A 22,056-nucleotide genomic window follows, 5' to 3' on the forward strand; every position below is an offset into this window, starting at 1 on the left:
GAATGTACAATATAACAATCAAAGAAAATACAGAACTTTGAAAGAGAAAACAAAAAAGGACTGTGGCCACAATGACTCACTGCATACATAACCCAGAGGTGTAACCTAACATTGCAGAGGAAGGAGGAGCTGCCTGATGCCACAAGCAGACTGCTACCCAAGGAAAGCCTTTATGCTTGTAATCAAAGGGACAAGTTAGCATTTAGAACCCGACCATGCCACCTGAATAATGAACTTAACCGTAAGAACATAACATAAGAAATAGGAGCACACGTAGGCCATTTGGTCCCTCAAGCCTGCTCCGCCATTCAATAAGATCATGGCTGATCTGATCATGGACTCAGCTCCACTTCCCTGCCCGTTCCCATAACTCTTTACTCCCTTATCGCTCAAAAATCTGTTGAGTTTATGCAGTAATCTTGAACATCACATCATATGCGGTTAATCAAAATCCAGAAAATGTTTGTATGCTCAAGTAAGTTTACTACTATGCTTACACACATCCTGGCAATTTACATCAATTATCTATTATTTTGGTAAACGGCAACACCACACCTTGTGACGGTACTAATCGTACTATAGCAGATGTAGCCAAATAAAGTGATATTAGTAATAGATTTGTGTGTCCAACTCAGTCCTCGATGCCTTTAGCAAGTAAAAGTTGCATTTGTCGTAGTACTTTATTTGCTCCTGTTAATGTTATTGGAGATCAGGGGGGAAAATTCTCTACTGGCTAAAGTCATACCTAGCACAAAGGAAGATGGTTGTGGTTGTTGGAGGCCAATCATCTCACCCCAGGACATGTTCCTCAGGGCAGCATTCTAGGGCCAACTATTTTCAGCTGCTTCACCAATGGCCTTCCCTCCATCATAAGGTAAGAAGTGGGGGTGTTCACTGATGACTGCTCACTATTCAGCTCCATTCACAATTCCTCAGACAAGTAGTAAGACCAGGACAATATCCAGGCTTGGACTGCTAAGTGGCAGTAACATTCGCGTCACACAAATGCCAGACAATGACCATCTCCAACAAGAGAATGTCGAACCACCGCCGCTTGACATTCAATAGCATTGCCGTCGCCGAATCCTCAACCATCAACATCTTGGGGGTCACCATTGACCAGGAACTGAACTGGACCAGCCACATAAATGTCATGGCTACTAGAGCCGATCAGAGGCTAGATATTCTGTGGCGAGTGTCTCACCTCCTGAGCCCCCCATAGCCTTTCCACCATCTACAAGGCACAAGTCAGGAGTGTGATGGAATACTCTCCATTTAACCTGGGAGGGTGTAGCTTCAACACTCAAGCAACTCTACATCACCCAGGACAAAGCAGTCTGCTTGATCTGGCTCGCATCCAGTACCTTAAACATCTATTCCCTCCACCACCGTGGCTGCAGCGTGTACTATCTATCCAAGGCTTCTTCGACAGCACCTCCCAAACCCATGACCACCATCACCTAGAAAGACAAGGGCAACAAGTGCATGGGAGCACCATCACCTATAAGTTCCCTCCAATCATATACCATCCTGACTTGGAAGTATATCAGCGTTCTTTCATCAGCACGGAGTCAAAATCCTGGAACTCCCTACCCAACAGCATTCTGGGAATACTTTCATCATACGGATGCAGCGGTTCATGGCAGCAGCTTACCACCACCTTCTCGAGGACAACAAGGGCTGGGCAATAAATGCTGGCCTTGCTGGTGACACCCACATTCCAAGAATTAATACAAGAAAACTTGACTTAATTAATACCTCCCAGACAGTTATAAAAATAGTTCAAAGTAATACAAGCATTGTCTATGAAAACCTAGACATAAACGGCAAATTTGATCTATTTCTCCTGTACACGTAAACTGTTTAAAAAAATATAATCATAAAATAGTACAGCACAGGAGGCCATTCGGCCCATCGAGTCTGCACCAGCTCTTTCAAAGAGCAATCCAGTTAGTCCCATTCACCTGCTCTTTCCCCATATCCCTGCAATTTTTTCTCCTTCAAGTATTTGTCCATTAACCTGGTATTGTAAATTTGCTTTCCTTGCACAATTTTGAGCTTCTCCGATGTGCTGTTCAGTGCAGTAATACATGCAGATAGTGTGAATTAGAGGCCTAGTGAAGGATGGAATTGTAATTATCTACCATGATAGAATTTTTGTTTAATGGGATAGAAGAAAAGCAGCAGTGCCTTATTATAAATCAGATCCCAGAGACTGAAGATGCGCACACTCGTCAAACAAATGTAACAAACTTGGTGCTTCCCTAAAGGGTTGAATATGAATACTTTTTAGAATACAAAATATTTTCATGCTGGGAACTTGTGATCTTGATATGTTTTTTAAAAAGCCTTTCAACAAGCTAAGACAACTGTAATAGTGCTGTATGAAAACTGGATTTCAGCCATTTCTTTGTGAAACTAGAACGAGGGTGCCAAATCTTTTGAACCAGAAATACTCAAATTAAAATATTAAATGGGCTTGTATGAAATTGCGGTAAGGCAAACCAAAATCTTTCATCTACAACAGAAGTGATTAAAACACAGTTATCACTACCGCTCTGGAAATAATTGGTTATAATTTAGTGACATTTATTAATATATTCTAAATCATTTGTCCATAATAATGTTACACAACTTCAGCATGTTAAGATTCTGATGAATGAAAATTGACTTGATTCTTTATACAGAGCATCATAAATTCCAAAACAAGTCATTAAAAGTCAAATGCCAGTTTCCGTGGAGTCATGAATTGTTTCACCATTTCATCGGTCACCTGCTTGCGTCGGACTTGGTGTGCTGCTATAATAGGCTGCAGTGTTTCAATAAGAATCTTCTTCAGCTCTCCTGTAAGAAGCTTTCCACTTGAATAATCCTAAAGAAAATAATTCTTAGATGTAACTAATATGCATTAAAAACATTAAGATTATGGATGAGGAGGGTCATTCAGCCCATCTTAATTCATCCATCCAGAAAGATCCTATAGTCTTTTCATTGCAGCATCCAATTGTTTCTTAAATAAATCCAAGATTTTCACTCCAATATCTTTACAAAGATTACTTCGATACCTCTTTCCAAAATGAAAAGCCCAAGTTTCTCCAGTTTTTAATCATAACTCAGACTGCTGAAGCTAGGGATAAGCCAGCGATTGAATGACCAGAAATGGAAGCAGTATTCAAGGTGTGGTATGAATATAGCATGGTACAATTTGATCACAACCTCCTCTGACTTTTATTGTACTGTGTTAGTAATATAGTTCAACATTTTATCGGCCTTGTTGATTGCTGCACTTATTCGTTGGACATGTTGCGCGTTGATTCTTAATGCTGCATTGAGGTCATAGTATGTGATTGTGTAGAGATATTATTTTAGGGGACGTAAATGAATAAACGTTAAAAATAGTTTTAAAATGAAATAAACTGCACTGACCTGCTTTATTTTGTCCAGTTTCTCATCATCTTCCAGGAAAAAGGTCAAGTACATGTAAGATACGTCCACTTCACAATTCCCACCGAATTGTTGGTGTTCTTCAATAGTATCCTTACCCCCTGAAAAAGCATGCTTGTTGATCTGAGGAAGAATTATTAGTTAAATTAACTACATTAATATTGTTGCATATTAGTATATTTTGCATTATTTTACTGGTAATAGTTCATAAGCAACTGCTATTGCTGACACATATCTTCAAGGAATAGTACTACCAAATTAATCTGGATGAAACCTTACTTGCATGTAAGAGGAAGCCCCTGTTTTGACCACCAAATAAGGGAATACATTTCCATCTTACACACACACATATATATATATATATGGTGAACATTACCTTTGTTTTGATCTGCTTTGGGGTATCTGTGAGGAAGATGGAAGAGTTGGGATCACTGGCACTCATCTTTGTCTGTGCTCCTTGCAGAGCGGGGAAGAAGACTGAATGCAACAATGCTGGTTTTGGATAGCCAATCCTTGGAGCAACATCCCTGGTCATCCTAAAATATGGGTCCTATGAAAAAGTAGAAATACAGATGATAAAACAAAAAAGTTTTGTTCTCAAAGCTGATTCTGGAACTTAATATTAAATGCAGTAAAATTTAAGCAATTAGAGGTACATAGTTTTAATGAAAAATAAACTTAGAGAAACTACCCTTAAAATCTTGAATTTCACAAAGCTTACTTACAAGAACATTAGCTTACAGAAATAATCACTGTTAAATATTCTAAATTTGTCATTTAGTATTACTAATTTGACATACGTGTAGTAATATATATGGTTTAAGTATAAATCATTCTAAATTATAATAAATTCAAATCTTCTGCACCAAAATTATATTTAGACCTAGCTGTGTAGAACAACTCTTTGCATCACTGTATGGAACCATCAAGTAGTGAGACGAGAATCTATATGGTGATGCCTGGACCATGAACTGTTGCGCTCAGCAGTGTTATTGTTTAGATGCGTCATGCAATTGGCAGATTCTGCAATGTGAAACCCGATCCAATACAGACATCCATCGCAAGGCCGCTTTTCCAAACATCTTAAAGAAATAACTTGCATTTATATAGTGCCTTTCATGGCCTCAGGGCATCCCAAAGTATTTCACACCAATGACGTACTTTTGAAATGCAGTCAACCTTGTAATGTAGGAAAATGTGGCCAGATAATCTTCTTTTGGTTGTGTTGGTTGAGGGATAAATATAGATCATGACACTGGGAGAATTCTCCCGCTCTTCTTCAAATAATGAAAACATCTTAGTTGTCACTTTTGCTCAGGCATTGACATAGGTCTGCCTGTCCTCTGGGCTCTTCGGCTGCAGATAGTGTATAATGATATGACTCGTGGGGGGAAAAACACACAATTCCATGCAGTGTAAACTTGAATACAATGGGGAAATTACTTATGCTGCAATCTTTATAATACAAAGGCATGGCACATTTCAAGCATATGTATTTTCATTAGTTGGTACTTAGCTCTGACCTGGTCAATCGCACAGGGAATGAGACATTGAATATCCTTTTGGCCGTTAAAGATTTGTGGAAATGAGGTGCTGAAAGATGGAGCAGCCTGTATTGCAGGGAAACTGATCTTTCCTGTCAATTAAAAATACTGAGTTAATCATTAAGTAAGTTTCTTACATTGCAGTCAAACATTGAAAAAAAAGTTAGTATAAATGTTTGCCATAAAAGACCTAAACATAAAATTTTGCTGTACAGGTACAAGTAATAACTTGTGTTCTTTGAGGTTTATTAATGTTACTATATACTATATACAATTTGAAGATGGCTTCTGGGGTGGAAGCTCCTTTCTGACCTGCTCAACTATATCCGTGGTCATCCATGGCCATCCTTTGCCCTTCTTCCTCAAATCTCCTTTCTTCCACTGTTTTAAGTTATCCTGCCTAAGACAGTGAAGGCATTTCAGCCCAAACTACAAGTTCAACCTGCTAGTTTAAAGCTACAAGCTACAAGTCAAGTTCAAAGCCTGCAGGGCCCACTACCCATCCCCGGCGAGCCCTTGTTCTTTGTCTCAGAGCTTGCAACGCCTCGATCGCTGAAGAAACTTGATTTTCTTCACTTGTGAACAGGACTTTGTAACTCTACTGGCTGCACAGTTTGACTCATCGGCTGTGGCTTTGCTCTGCTTTCAGTCGCTTCAAGTCTTTGCTCTGAATTCTTTGTCAAATTGGCTTCCGATCTCCTGGACTTCGGTGGACATCGCTAGTCTACATTTCTGCTTTGAACTACACTGCATTACACCGCTACATTTCTGCAGTGGACTACACTGGACTATACCATAAGACATCCTGCTGTTTCACAATTTCTGCTGCTAAAAGTTTATTTTTCCTTTTAACCGCGACTGTGTCTCTGCTGAACTGGTTCTACTGGTTTTTCAACTCTGCTGGCTTCTTGCTAACAGCTGCTGGTTCACTCGTCCTCCTGGTTTTCAACTTTACTGGCCGCTGGTTATGGTTTTACGGCGATTTACCACGATCCACAAACTTGTGACGTCGCCATTATATTCCTGCACCGCTACCAACTCTCCTTCTGACAATGCATCCTTGATCTTTCTACACTTCAAATAGCTTCACTCGCCTGCTTTGGACAGCAATTCATCGATGCTCCGTGCTGGCCCCATCCTGTTCATGTAGGCTTTGTCCTTCCATGGGACCCTCTTACATTGACCCTGGTCTCCCTACTATTGTATCCCATTAACTGCTACATTTAAACAGGTCTATGTAACCTGAGCTTTGCCCCTGTCCATTCGCGTGCGCACTTTGGCTGCTTTCATCTCTCCTCTCTCGAATACTCTGCTCTCACAAATCCCTATCCTAATCCTTCGTGACTCTTCGACCTTCCTATTCTCCTGCCGCCGTCCCAGGCTTGACTCCCTCCTAGATAAACCTACAGCTTTCCTCTGTGCTTCTTGGCATCCTACGAAGTGCCCATCGTTGCTGCCTCCTTACGAGTAGCACACCCAACTGTTCCATTCTACTCTCTCGCCGACCTTCCTGCCCAGCGAGCTCACTGGGGGCTAATCCTGCCAATCTCCTCCCCGTTCAACTCAACCCCCCCTCCCCCAGCACAGACTCTGTGGACGCAGGCAGTGGGGCAGCCATTACCGACCTTTTCCGCATCTCCCTCCAGAATGTCCGTTCGCTTGCGAACAAGGCCCTTCACATCCATGAGCTTATCGTGGACGATGGCACAACATCATGGCCCTGACGGAAACCTGGTTGAGGGATGATGACACCTTACCTTCAAATGAAGCCTTCCCACCTGGCTATACCTTCCACCACTTTCTCCGCTCAGACCGCCGTGGTGGCAGTGTGACTCACATCGCCAAATCACACCTTGGTCTGCCCCCCTACTCCAGCACTTTCTCCTCCTTTGAGCATCTCAACTTATTCCACCCCTCTCACCTCTCATTTAAAATTCTCATTCTCTACCGCCCACCCAAGTACCATGAAAATATTAATACCGCTATTTCTTCACTACTTTCCTCCCTCTGCACCAAACGACGTCTCATCCTCGGTGATTTCAACCTCCATCTCAATTCATCATGCGCTCTCTCCTCGGAGTTCACTGGCCTCCTATCCTCCCTTAATCTCTCCCTCCATGTGAACTCCCCAACCCATATTCACGGCCACCTCCTCAACCTTGCATTCTCTCGTGGCCTCACTACTCCCATCGTGTCAATCGCAAATAAGGCTCTCTCTGACCACTTCTTCGTATCGCTCCCCATACACATCCTCGTTCCACCACCCCACCCTCCCCCCCGCCATCCCCCGAACCCTACCTCCTTCTGTGTCCACCTTGGAAAAAAACTCTCTCTTGACTCTCTTACAACTGCACTTATGAACTCCCAACTGTCCAGTCTTTGACCCTCCATTCACCATGACATTCACCAAGTCCAAGGAATGCAGACTTGAACGGTTATGGCGGACAACTGGTTTAGCCATTCACCGCCAGATCTGACTGGACCACACAAAGCATTATCAGGTCCCTGCTCTCGTCTGCCAAAATTGCTCACTATTCCAGATTCATTCTGGAATGTAAAGATAAACCCTGGCTTCTATTTGGCACTGCTAACCGTCGTTTTAAACACCTCTCCCCAGTCTCCACCCCGACAATAAGTGTGAAGAGCTCATGGACTTCTTTGACTCGAAGACCATTTGTTGGGCTGCCTCTGCATCTTCCCTTCCTTACCCTAGTCCACTGGGATATACTTCCTCTAAGGATCCCCCCTGCCCTAGCCCTGACCTCACATCTTTCTCTACTTTCTCTCCGACCTCCCCATATAACTTTCTGAGCTCATCCTGTCCATGAGAACCACTTCCTGCTCCCTTGACTCTATTCCCATCAAATTGCTGAACACCCAACGTCTGTTTCTGGCTCCCATGTTAGGGGGATTGTAGGAGATTATAAAGATAGGGAGGGATTGGAAAACAAGGATGAGTTTTTTTGAAATCGAGGCGTGACTTAACCGGGAGGAAATGCAGGTCAGCGAGCACAGGGGTGATGGGTGAGCGGGACTTGGTGCGGAGTTAGGAGACGGGCAGTTAAGTTTTGAATCATCTCTAGTTTACGTAGGGTAGAATGTGGGAGGCCAGCTGGGAGTGCATTGGAATAGTGTAGAGGTCACAAAGGCATGGATGAGGGCTTCAGCAGTGTGCCGCAAGCTACAGGGCTGCGGACCAAGAGCTGGAAAGTGGGATTAGGCTGGATAGCTCTTGGTTGGTCGGCACGGACACGATGGGCCGAAATGGCCTCCTTCCATGCTGTAATGATTCTATGAGCTGAGGCAGGGGCGGAGATAGGCGATGTACGGAGATGGAAATAGGAAGTCATAGTTATGCTGCGGATATGTGGTTAAATGCTCATTTCAGGGTCAAATATGACACCAAGGTTACAAACAGTCTGGTTCAGCCTAGACAGAAGTTGGGGAGAGGGATGGAGTCGGTGACCAGGAAACGGAGTTTGTGGCGGGGGCAACATGTAGATGAGAAATAGGAGGGGGAGGCAAGAATAGAACCTTGGGGGACACCAGAGGTAACGATGCGGAGGTGGGAAGAGAAGCCATTGCAGGTGATTTTCTAGCTATGATTAGATAGATAAGAATGGAACCAGACGAATGCAGTCCCACCCAGCTGGACGATGGTGGAGAGGCGTTGGAGAAGGATAGAGTGGTCAACCATGTCGAAGGTTGCAGACAAGTCAAGAAGGACAAGGAGGGATAGTTTGTCTTTGTCTCAGTCACAAGGGATGTCATTTGTGACTTTAATGAGAGCCGCTTCGGTTCTGTGGCAGGGGCGGAAATTGGATTGGAGGGATTCAAACACGGAGTTGCGGGAAAGATGGGCACAGATTTGGGAGGCGACAACGCATACAAGGACTTTGGAGAGGAAAAGGAAGTTGGAGATGAGGTGGTAGTTTGCAAGGATGGAGGGGCAAGGGGTTTTTTTTGAGGAAAGGGGCAATGACAGCAGATTTGAGGGAGAGTACCTAAGGAGAGAGAACCTTTAACAATGTAAGCTAAGATGGGAGCCAGTAAAGGAAGATGGGTGGTCAGCAGTTTTGTGAGAACAGGGTCAGGGGAGCAGGAAATGGATCTCATGGACGATACAAAGATGGGAGGAAAAGCAATGTGTGAGGAGGACACAAAAAATCTGCAAAAGGACATAGACAGACTAAGTGAGTGGGCAAAAATTTGGCAGATGGAATATAATGTCAGAAAGTGTGAGGTCATGCACTTTGGCAGAAAAAATCAAAGAGCAAGTTATTATTTAAATGGAGAAAGATTGCAAAGTGCTGCAGTACAGCGGGACCTGGGGGTACTTGTGCATGAAACACAAAAGGATAGTTTGCAGGTACAGCAAGTGATCAGAAAGGCCAATGGTATAGAAACATAGAAAATAGATGCAGGAGTCGGCCATTCAGCCCTGGTCTGGTGAACCTTCGCTGCACTCCCTCAATAGCAAGAACATCCTTCTTCAGATTAGGAGACCAAAACTGAACACAATATTCCAGGTGAGGCCTCACCAACCGTGGCTAACAAGGGAAATTAAGGATAGTGTTAAATCCAAGGAAGAGGCATATAAATTGGCCACAAAAAGCAGCAAACCTGAGGACTCAGAGAAATTTAGAATTCAGCAAAGGAGGACAAAGGGTTTAATGAGGAGGGGGAAAATAGAGTACAAGAGGAAGCTTGCCGGGAACATAAAAACTGACTGCAAAAGCTTCTATAGATATGTGAAGATAAAAAGATTAGTGAAGACAAATATAGGTCCCTTGCAGTTGGATTCAGGTGAATTTATAATGGGGAACAAAGTAATGGCAGACCAACTGAACAAATACTTTGGTTCTGTCTTCACAAAGGAAGACGCAAATAACCTTCCGATTGTACTAGAGGACAGAGGGTCTAGTGAGAAAGAGGAACTGAAGGATATCCTTATTAGGTGGGAAATTGTGTTAGAGAAATTGATGGGATTGAAGGACGACAAATCTCCGGGGCCTGATAGTCTGCATCCCAAAGTACTTAAGGAAGTGGCCCTAGAAATAGTGGATGCATTGGTGATCATTTTCCAACAGTTTATCGACTCTGGATCAGTTCCTATGGACTGGAGGGTAGCTAATGTAACACCACTTTTTAAAAAGGAAGGGGAGAGAAAACGAGCAATTATAGACAGGTTAGCCTGACATCAGTAGTGGAGAAAATGTTGGAATCAATTATTAAGGAGGAAATAGCAGCACATTTGGAAAGCAGTGACAGGATCGGTTCAAGTCAGCATGGATTTATGAAAGGGAAATCAGGCGTGACAAATCTTTTGGAATTTTTTGAGGATGTAACTAGTAGAGTGGACAAGGGAGAACCAATGGATGTGGTGTATTTGGACTTTGCAAAGGCTTTTGACAAGGTCCCACAGAAGAGATTGATGTGCAAAATCAAAGCACATGATATTGGGGGTAATGTACTGACGTGGATAGAGAACTGGTTGGTAGACAGGAAGCAGAGAGTCGGGATAAACGGGTCCTTTTCAGAATGGCAGGCAGTGACTAGTGGGGTGCCGCAGGGCTCAGTGCTGGGACCCCAGCTCTTTACTATTTACATTAATGATTTAGATGAAGGAATTGAGTGTAGTATCTCCAAGTTTGCAGATGACACTAAACTGGGTGGCGGTGTGAGCTGTGAGGAGGATGCTAAGAGGCTGCAGGGTGACTTGGACAGGAGTAGGTGAGTGGGCAAATGAATGGCAGATGCAGTATAATGTGGATAAATGTGAGGTTATCCACTTTGGGGGCAAAAACACGAAGGCAGAATATTATCTGAATGGCGGCAGACTAGGAAAAGGGGAGGTGCAACGAGACCTAGGTGTCATGGTTCATCAGTCATTGAAAGTTGGCATGCAGGTACAGCAGGCGGTGAAGAAGGCAAATGGTATGTTGGCCTTCATAGCTAGGGGATTTGAGTATAGGAGCAGGGAGGTCTTACTGCAGTTGTACAGGGACTTGGTGAGGCCTCACCTGGAATATTGTGTTCAGTTTTTGTCTCCTAATCTGAGGAAGGATGTTTTTGCTATTGAGGGAGTGCAGCGAAGGTTCACCAGACTGATTCCCAGGATGGCTGGTCTGACATATGAGGAGAGACTGGATCAACTGGGCCTTTATACACTGGAGTTTAGAAGGATGAGAGGGGATCTCATAGAAACATATAAGATTATGGACAGGTTAAATGCGGGAAGAATGTTCCCGATATTGGGGAAGTCTAGAACCAGGGGACACAATCTTAGGATAAGGGGTAGGCCATTTAGGACTGAGATGAGGAGAAACTTTTTCACTCAGAGAGTTGTTAACCTGTGGAATTCCCTGCCGCAGAGAGTTGTTGATGCCAGTTGATTGGATATATTCAAAAGTGACTTAGATATGGCCCTTACGGCTAAAGGGATCAAGGGGTATGGAAAGCAGGAAAGGGATACTGAGGGAATGATCAGCCATGATCTTATTGAATGGTAGTGCAGGTTCAAAGGGCCGAACGGCCTACTCCTGCATCTATTTTCTATGTTTCTACCTTGTCAAAAGCTTTTTGAAAGTCTAAATACACCACATCCACTGGTTCTCCCTTGTCCACTCTACTAGTTACATCCTCAAAAAATTCTTGAAAATTTTTATGCATGATTTCCCTTTCATAAATCCATGCTGACTTGGACCGATCCTGTCACTGCTTTCCAAATGCGCTGCTATTTCATCTTTAATAATTGATTCCAACATTTTCCCCACTACCCATGTCAGGCTAACCAGTCTATAATTCCCCGTTTTCTCTCTCCCTCCTTTTTTAAAAAGTGGTGTTACATTAGCTACCCTCCAGTCCATAGGAACTAATCCAGAATCAATAGACTGTTGGAAAATGATCATCATTGTATCCACTATTTCTAGGGCCACTTCCTTAAGTACTCTGGGATGCAGACTATAAGGCCCTGGGGATTTATCGGCCTTCGATCCCATCAATTTCCTTAACACTCTTTCCTGACTAATAAGGATTTCCTTGAGTTCCTCCTTCTCGCTAGATCCTCAGTCCCCTAGTATTTCCGGAAGGTTATTTGTGTCGTCCTTCGTGAAGACAGAACCAAAGTATTTGCTCAATTGATCTGCCATTTCTTTGTTCCCCATTATAAATTCACCTGATTCTGACTGCAAGGGACCTACGTTTGTCTTCACGAATCTCTTTTTCTTCACATATCTATAAAAGTTTTTGCAGTCAGTTTTTATGTTCCCAGCAAACTTCCTCTCATACTCTATTTCCCCCCCCCTAATTAAACACTTTGTCCTCCTCTGCTGGATTCTAAATTTCTCCCAGTCCTGAGGTTTGCTGCTTTTTCTGGCCAATTTATATGCCTCTTCCTTGGATTTAACTCATTTCCCTTGTTAGCCACGGTTGAGCCACCTTCCTCGTTTTTTTTTTACTCCAGACAGGGATGTACAATTGTTGAAGTTCATCCATGTGATCTTTAAATGTCTGCCATTGTCTATCCACCGTCAACCCCTTAAATATCATTCGCCAGTCTATTCTAGCCAATTCACGTCTCATACCATCGAAGTTACCTTTCCTTAAGTTCAGGACCCTGTGTCACTCTCCATCTTAATAAAGAATTCTACCATATTATGGTCACTCTTCCCCAAGGGGCCTCGCACAACAAGATTGCTAATTAGTCCTTTCTCATTACACATCACCAAGTCTAGCATGGCAAGCCTTCTAGTTGGTTCCTCGACATATTGGTCTAGAAAACCATCCCTAATACACTCCAGGAAATCCTCCTCCACTGTATTGCTACCAGTTTGGTTAGCCCAATCTATATGTAGATTCATGTTGTCCATGATAACTGCTGTACCGTTATTGCACACATCCCTAATTTCTTGTTTGATGCTGTCCCCAACCTCACTACTACTGTTTGGTGGTCTGTACACAACTCTCTGTATCGGTTTCTGCCCTTTGGTATTCCGCAGCTCTACCCATAGATTCCACATCATCCAAGCTAATGTCCTTCCTTACTATTGCGTTAATTTCCTCTTTAACCAGAAACGCTATCCCACCTCCTTTTCCTTTCTGTCTATCCTTTCTGAATGTTGAATATCCCTGGATGTTGAGTTCCCAGCCTTGGTCACCCTGGAGCCATGTCTCCATAACCCCAATTATATCATATTCATTAATAGCTGCCTGCGCAGTTAATTCGTCCACCTTATTACGAATATTCCTCATATCTTGGCCTTTATTGCAAAGGGGATGGAGTATAAAAGCAGGGTAGTCTTGCTACAGCTATATAAGGCATCGGTGAGGCCATACCTGGAATACTGCGTGCAGTTTTCGTTTCCATATTTATGAAAGGATATACTTGTTTTGGAAGCAGTTCAGAGATGATTCACTAGGTTGATTCCAGGGATGAGGGGGTTGACTTATGAGGAAAGGTTGAGTAGGTTGGGCTTCATACTCATTGGAATTCAGAAGAATGAGTGATGATCTTATCAAAACGTATAAGATTATGAGGGGGCTTGACAAGGTGGATGCAGAGTGGATGTTTCCACTGATGGGGAGACTAGAACTAGAGGGCATGATCTTAGAATAAGGGGCCGCCCATTTAAAACAGAGATGAGGGGAAATTTATTCTCTGAGGATTGTAAATCTGTGGAATTCTCTGCCTCAGAGAGCTGTAGAAATAAGGGATTATGGGGAGCGGGCAGGGAAGTGGAGCTGGGTCCATGATCAGATCAGCCATGATCTTATTGAATGGCGGAGGAGGCTCGAGGGGCTATATGGCCTACTCCTGTTCCTATTTCTTACATTCTTATGTAATGAGCTCGGAAAGGTCATAAGGGGGATATCGGAGAAAAACTGGAGAAAGATGTGAGGTCAGGGCTAGGGCAGGGGAGATCCTTGGACCCCGGTGGGTTAGGGGATGTTAGGGGATAGCTATCAAAAGGAACAAAAGTCTGCTCAGAGAAAACATTTGATGAAGTTTGGTGAAATCCCAATAAAACAATTAGATTGTTGATGAGGAGAAACAAGAAATGAATTTACTGAAGATGGAATGAGTGTAAAATCGAACTTACCTGCATGTTGCGATGATGTTTTCAGATGTATAATAATGCTGCTGTTTAACTATTATATGATAAAAATAACTGCAATGTGTGTAAGCATAGCTAACCATGGAACAAGGTTGAGAAGCAAAGCATGATGGTAAATTAAGCCAATATTACATTAACTACAAGAAATATACTGAAGCAGTTTAGAATGCTCTGTTATGTTAGAAACAGAATATAGTAAAGGACAGAACATTAATTAGCTACGAAATGAGATAAAGGGTCTGCAGCATATATCATTCCTTGTCGCTAAAGTAAACTATGAAACTTGTGTACTTGTCTGTGAAAGTTCTCAGAGTAAAAGGGCTCCTCTGCAAAAAGGAGGATAGCGAGATAGGCATTCCCTGACCTTCAACAGCTTATGTTAAAATCTAGAGTATTGTAATAGATGTGATGAATGCCCAGGCAGCTGCAAGCTGTCACAAGTGTGTGAAAGGAAACAAAAGGTATGAGCAGCAGCAATTGAACCCTGAAGGCAGCGCGAACACAGAGGAAGACTGGAAGAGAACTACAATCAACATAATCACTTGGAGGGCTACTGCCGAGGTTTCAAGGAACAGATTGTCAACTATCACCTTGTTAAAAATTATTTCTTTGTACTGGATGTAAATTACTTAATAAAATATGTTGTGCTGATAAACAATATACCTGTATCCAGCGTGGTTTGTTGTGGCCACGGACAAATCTCTTATGTCAGATTAAGCTGACTGTGACAGATCTTATATGAGAATGATGGGGTCAGTCCACAAGGTCAAACTTCCAACTAAATTTTGAAAATAAGCAGTGTTAATCTTACCTATGCAGTCACTATCTCCAAAGCCAAAGATCCCCTTCACTTGATTAAAAGTAACATGTTTCTGGATTTTAACCACATTCTGATAGAATCCTGGGCTCTGTCTGCAGCCAAAACAGAATTAAAACATTATACTTTACAGATTTGGGGAAAAAAAACTCTTGATTTATAGTTAAGTTCTAAATTTATCACAATGTATTTTTCATGTCATAATCTATCTGACTAAATTGAGGAAAATACTGGTTAGCTGTGTATCAGAAGTACATTTAATGGCACAGTGCATTGGAGCTCCTATACACTGTGCCATGGTGTCAGAATGCATTTTTGATTTCATAAGAACATAAGAAATAGGAGCAGGAGTAGGCCATGAGGCCCCTCGAGCCTGATCTGCCATTCAATAAGATCATGGCTGATCTGATCATTGACTCAGCTCCACTTCCCTGCCAGCTCCCCATAACCCCTTATCGTTTAAGAAACTGTCTATTTCTGTCTTAAATTTATTTAATGTCCCAGCTTCCACAGCTCTCTGAGGCAGCGAATTCCACAGATTCACAACCCTCAGAGAAGAAATTTCTCCTCATCCCAGTTTTAAATGGGAAGCCCCTTATTCTAAGATCATGCCCTCTAGTTCTCGTCTCCCCCACCAGTGGAAACATCCTCTCTGCATCCACCTTGTCCAGCGCCCTCATAATCTTATACGTTTCTATAAGATCATCTCTCATTCTTCTGAATTCCAAGGCCCAACCTACTCAACCTTTCCTCATAAGTCAACCATCTCATCCCCGGGATCAACCTAGTGAACCTTCTCTGAACTGCCTCCACAGCAAGCATATCCTTTCGTAAATATGGAAACCAAAAATGCACGCAGTATTGCAGGTGTGACCTCACCAATACCCTGTACAGCTGTAACAAGACTTCCCTGCTTTTATACTCCATCCCCTTTGCAATAAAGGCCATCCTGATCACTTGCTGTACCTGCATACTATCCTTTTGTGTTTCATGCACAAGTACCCCCAGGCCCCACTGTACTGCAGCACTTTGCAATCTTTCTCCATTTAAATAATAACTTGCTCTGATTTTTTTCTGCCAAAGTGCATGACCTCACATTTTCAAACATTATACTCCATCTGCCAAATTCTTGCCCACTCACTTAGCCTGTCTATGTCCTCCTGCAGCCTCTTTATGTCCTCCTCACACATTACCCTTCCTCCCATCTTTGTATCGTCAGCAAAACTTGGCTATGTTACACTCAGTCCCCTCTTCCAAGTCGTTAAAATAGATTGTAAATAGTTGGGGTCCCAGCACTGATCCCTGCGGCACCCCACTCGTTACTGATTGCCAACCAGAGAATGAACCATTTATCCCAATTCTCTGTGTTCTGTTTGTCAGCCAATCTTCTATCCATGCTAATATATTACCCCTAACCCCGTGAACTTTTATCTTGTGCAGTAACGTTTTGTGTGACACCTTGTCAAATGCCTTCTGGAAATTTAAATACACCACATCCCCTTTATCCACTCTGTTTGTTTCATCCTCAAAGAATTCCAGCAAATTTATCAAACATGACTTCCCCTTCATAAATCCATGTTGACTTTGCCTGACCATGGTCTCACGGTGACGATGAACAGAAAAGGAAGAAAAGGGCCAGTTACCTTGGGTTGACCTCACACTTCCAGCAGCTGGTTGTTGTGCAGCACTGGCGGAAGGGAGGCCTGGGAGCAAGTGTCCAACCCATTCTATCAGCCTGGTGTAGATGTTAATTCATTTCAATTTTAAAAGTGTAGTAATTTTAATCACTTTCATGCTTGATTAGTATGTGATCTTTACCGTTGACAGGATCAAGCTTAGTCCTAACTGGGTAATTTTTTTTTCTTCACATGTAATGCTGCGAGCACTGTAATTATTAATAATTCAACAGGAATAAGCAAAGGTTGTCTGATTCTCTTCAGTCACGCTTTTCAAGTAAACGTCTTTTCATGTTGTTTTTCCACTCAGTTTTACCAAACTGTAAATAATGCCATTTTTGTGTGCATTTTCCCCCTCCTCTGCTGCAAACATGTCATCCTCTTCGCTCAGTAGTTTGTTCACTATCTTATCGATGTACTCAATGGCTGATTGTAGTTGAGCAGTTTGGGAAGGGATCTGTTCCCCAGCTGAGACTGCAAGTATAGAAAGCACTATTTGTTTGTCTTTATTGTGTTCTATGTGTTTTTGTACTGTCTTTAGGGACTAAGGCTAGACACGGTGGCACATTTTCACTATATGCTAAGTTTGGGGTGAGGAGGGAAGGTGTACAATTGCAATGCCACTTAAAAAAAAACTTCTGTGGACTAATCTCCAGAAGGAAAGCACCAAGCTGTAGAATATTTTACTTTCAATAGTGTAAATAATTTCCAGTATTAACAGAAAAGATTGGTTGCATCACAACATACAAAAAACTTTAATAATCTAACCTACATTCCATATTTAAAACTTCTCTCTAGCTTACTCACCATTACTACTGTACCTCTTATTTACATTAAAACTATCTTTCCAATGAAAAATATCAATGAAACCACAGGTCTAATACTACTTTGGACATACCCCATGTAATCCAGATCAGAGAAGATGAAGGTTTTATTCACATCAAAGCCACAAGCAATGATGTCTTTGGTATTCTCAACAGCATATTTATAGGCCTGTTCTAATGTTATGTCTTTCCACAGGTATTTCTCATCATCGGTCAGCTGAATTGCAAGAGGTACATTGAAAACATCTTGTAGCCATCTATTTAATGGAAAATATAGGTATGACCAAGCTAAATCCTTTTCAATGGAACAATCTACAGGTTGGAAAAATACAATCATCAGTGCAGTATTGGTCGCAAATTTTAATCTAGTTGTGGAAGCATTTTCAATGAGCATTATCATGGATAAAGTACTAACACTTACAATTTAAGTGCATGCATTAACATGAAAGCCTACCCTACACACACCAAAAAATGTAAAAGGTGCAAATATTATTGATCCCTGTAAAAAGCACCATGCAACATTTTTCTAGTAAAATGGTGGACATGACCAAGTTGTCAGACTGCTGGACAGAGAATGAGCTTACAAACTCTACGCATAGTATATTCTTACAAAACTAGTAAACTCTTGAATAATATTTCCTGTGAACATGCTATAGCATGTCACTCGGATCTCTCCTGAGTCAAGACATTGATTTTGACTTTCAAGCGGCCAACCAGCAGAGTGCACCAGCAACCCACCAGTTCTGGCACCTGGCCTGATTTAAACAGAACCGAGAAGATCTAGGTGCCAAATGAGCAGCTCACCTCCTAACGCGGCTCACTGCATTCAGGTTGGTGCAATTATTGGGCAGCCGAGAGGCCACCCAGCTGACAGCAGGCAAGTCGTGCGCCTCCTGGCCTTACAAAAATAATGTAAAACTTATTTTTTCAGGGCCTCTTCAGCTCTTTCGTCAGTAAAACTGGTTGGACAGCGCATGCTCTGAAGAATCCTGTCCTGAAATTGTAATTGGGGTCACATGTATGCCAAACAGGCAGATGTTTGGTTGCCCAGTGTTCGGCCCCTGTAAAGGTGTCAGCAGGCAACGCGTTGGATTATTAGAGCAGTAAGTCTACCGACTCAATTTTAATGTCGATTTCGGGAAGTTATAATTGACCCTAATAAATTTAAGAAGCACACACAGGGATTGCTCTCTCAGTGAACATATGTACTGCACAAGTATTATCCAAACTTACTTTGTGAAGATGAATGGGATAAGGTGGCCCATATGCATAGACTCCGATGAAGGACCCCGCCCAGTATACAGGTAGAATGACTTTTTTGTTTCAAAAGCATCAAGGATCTGCTGCAAATCCCTTTGAAAAAAGAATGATCAAAAGCACAACTTCAAAAATACAATTGATAGAACTTTCCACACAGGAAAACTGGATAGGAATATGTGAGCAGCAATTTTCTGGGGCTGGGAAATCACAAAACAAACCCATTTTCAAATAAATGCACATCAGTCTAATAATCCTACGTCTCTTTAATTAATAATTGAAACACACTCAAGTTGAACTAATTCCAATAGCATTTTACTAACAGTATGATTCCAATTATACTACAATTGCCATTATTTTGATTCACTTATTTTCACATGAAATCTCTAGTGCTTTCAAGTCCTATACTTTGATGTAAACATTCAATGAGAAAGCAAAAATCTGTTTTGTTTAGGTATGTTCTAATATCAGTGGCTAATTACATATATTCAGTGATGCTGAAACAGCCCCTAAAAAGGCTACTACTTAGAAACTTATTTTCTTTATGACAGTTTATAGCAATTATCAAGTGAGAGAGGAAGCAGTAATAGGGTGGTGAACATGTATCATATTTATAATGAAATCCTACTGCTTTGTCCCTTATTGTCTTAGTAATTCAGAAGAGAACACAGTAATTGAATATAAAGCAAAGCTGGAAGTTTCAAACTTGAAAAGATTATCTTAAAAATACATCTTGGATCTTGGATCTGAAAAATTTATCTTGGATCTGGAAAAGTTGTTCAGAATGTAAAATATTGGTAAATTTAGAAAATGTCACTTGTTATAGTAACAACCTAAAAAGAAAGTTCAGCAGTTATGAATAAGTCACATGTATTGAAGAATAATTTATAACGGGTACAAAAAAAGATGAGAAGCTTTGCCAACCGATGAGAGAAGAAGATTCCTCTACGAAGAAAGTGATGAGCTTTTTGACCAGTGACTTGTTCTATTCGGTCAATTAATGCCTGATCAATTTTGTTGCTTCCAAACCGAACTGTAAATAATGATGTTTTCACAATTACTACATTGGTGCAGTACAGCACCACAAATATAATATATATTAAGGAAATATTAAATCATAATATTTCTTATTCAAATATCAATGAAATGTTAAAAGATTAAAATGAGTTTCTAGCTCTATGAAGGTATGTAATGAAGTTGCAAGTAAGTCATCAATAATGATGCACAAAAAACATCTTTAGATACTCCAAGCAAGAGTGAGATGTTTAAATAGTGTGTTATATCAAAAATAATACGTTTACTGCAAGACTTCTACCGTGGAATGTTTTTCTATGTTATTAGCACATATTATGCTGTCCTCTATTGCTTTCTTTCTATATTACATTTTTTCCCCTTTTTAAAAAAGGTCAAAATATATTTCAAATGATTGTAATTTGTCCATTTTACACATCATTCTTCATTCTAATTATTCTCACTAATTATTTTGGCTTGCACCAAATTAATAGTTCCTATCTAGTCATCTCTACATAATATTGCTCTAAGCCATCAGGTTTAAAAGAAAATCATTCTAGGGTTGTGGGCATTGCTGTCAAGGCTGGCATTTATTGCCCATCCATAGTTGCCCTGAGAAAGTGTGGGCCATCTTCTTGAACCGCTACAGTCCATGTGCTGATGGTGCTCCTACAATGCTGTTAGGATTTGTAACAGTTTGATAAAACAGAGTGGCTTGCTTGGCCACTTCAGAGGGCAATTAAAAGTCATATCTCAGCCTGACTGGGTAAGGATGGCAGGTTTCCTTCCCTAAAAAAGGACATTAGAGAACCAGTTGCATTTTTACAATCATCAACAGCTTCACAGTTACTTTTACTGATAAGTTTTTTTTTTAATTCTCAGATTTTTTTCTAAACTGAATTCAAATTCTCAATCTCACATTCTCTGGATTACTAGTCCAGTAACATAACCACTACATTGCTGTTCCTTCAGTTTGTACTTTTTTTGTTTTTTTACAAAGCCTTTGTAACTCATACACGTTTTTTTTCTGTAGCATCTTTGCTTCAAAGTAATGCAGCACACTTAAACATAGAAACATAGAAAATAGGTGCAGGAGCAGGCCATTCAGCCCTTCTAGCCTGCACCGCCATTCAATGAGTTCATGGCTGAACATGAAACTTCAGTACCCCCTTCCTGCTTTCTCGCCATAACCCTTGATCCCCCGAGTAGTAAGGACTTCATCTAACTCCCTTTTGAATATATTTAGTGAATTGGCCTCAACTACTTTCTGTGGTAGAGAATTCCACAGGTTCACCACTCTCTGGGTGAAGAAGTTTCTCCTCATCTCGGTCCTAAATGGCTTACCCCTTATCCTTAGACTGTGACCCCTGGTTCTGGACTTCCCCAACATTGCGAACATTCTTCCCGCATCTAACCTGTCTAAACCTGTCAGAATTTTAAACGTTTCTATGAGGTCCCCTCTCATTCTTCTGAACTCCAGTGAATACAAGCCCAGTTGATCCAGTCTTTCTTGATAGGTCAGTCCCGCCATCCCGGGAATCAGTCTGGTGAATCTTCGCTGCACTCCCTTAATAGCAAGAATGTCCTTCCTCAAGTTAGGAGACCAAAACTGTACACAATACTCCAGGTGTGGCCTCACCAAGGCCCTGTACAACTGTAGCAACACCTCCCTGCCCCTGTATTCAAATCCCCTCGCTATGAAGGCCAACATGCCATTTGCTTTCTTAACCGCCTGCTGTACCTGCATGCTAACCTTTAATGACTGATGTACCATGACACCCAGGTCTCGTTGCACCTTCCCTTTTCCTAATCTGTCACCATTCAGATAATAGTCTGTCTCTCTGTTTTTACCACCAAAGTGGATAACCTCACATTTATCCACATTATACTTCATCTGCCATGCATTTGCCCACTCACCTAACCTATCCAAGCCACTCTGCAGTCTAATAGCATCCTCCTCGCAGTTCACACTGCCACCCAACTTAGTGTCATCCGCAAATTTGGAGATACTGCATTTAATCCCCTCGTCTAAATCATTAGCTAACATTCATTCTACAACGCTATTTTTAAAATGTGCAAATTTACATCACTTCCAGCAATAAAAACAACTAAAGGAAAGGGATATTCACCAATCAGCTTGTCATAGTCCACCCCTTTGGCACTGGATGTCTGTACTGTCCATGGATCCACATAGTCACCATCATCTTCTGCAGCAGCCGGGCTATTACTATTAATTGGCGTGTTGTTAGTGGGTGGGATACCAACCTTGTACTCCTGGCCTGTCAATGTTTTATAGTCCAGTTTCAGTGCCAACAGCTCCTTTACTGCTGCATCAGTTTCTTCCTGCATAAAAAGTAGTAGTTTGGA

General features: G+C 41.7%; 1 protein-coding gene across 1 annotated transcript in view; it reads right to left on the reverse strand.

Moving 5' to 3' along the window:
• Positions 1-2,146: 2,146 nt before the first annotated feature.
• Positions 2,147-22,056, reverse strand: part of LOC139263375 (tryptophan--tRNA ligase, cytoplasmic-like) — a 28,241-nt gene continuing 8,331 nt past the window's right edge. The window contains exons 3-11 of the mRNA XM_070879377.1: positions 21,819-22,032; positions 19,603-19,711; positions 18,655-18,774; positions 17,496-17,678; positions 14,916-15,016; positions 4,968-5,080; positions 3,821-3,994; positions 3,427-3,567; positions 2,147-2,872 (exon numbers count right to left, since the gene is read on the reverse strand). Of these exons, the coding sequence (XP_070735478.1) occupies positions 2,714-2,872; positions 3,427-3,567; positions 3,821-3,994; positions 4,968-5,080; positions 14,916-15,016; positions 17,496-17,678; positions 18,655-18,774; positions 19,603-19,711; positions 21,819-22,032 (1,314 nt within the window). The 3' untranslated portion in view covers positions 2,147-2,713. The remainder of the gene's footprint in view (positions 2,873-3,426; positions 3,568-3,820; positions 3,995-4,967; positions 5,081-14,915; positions 15,017-17,495; positions 17,679-18,654; positions 18,775-19,602; positions 19,712-21,818; positions 22,033-22,056) is intronic.

This window comes from Pristiophorus japonicus, chromosome 4 (assembly GCF_044704955.1).
Source record: "Pristiophorus japonicus isolate sPriJap1 chromosome 4, sPriJap1.hap1, whole genome shotgun sequence".
Classification (NCBI taxonomy): Eukaryota; Metazoa; Chordata; class Chondrichthyes; family Pristiophoridae; genus Pristiophorus; species Pristiophorus japonicus.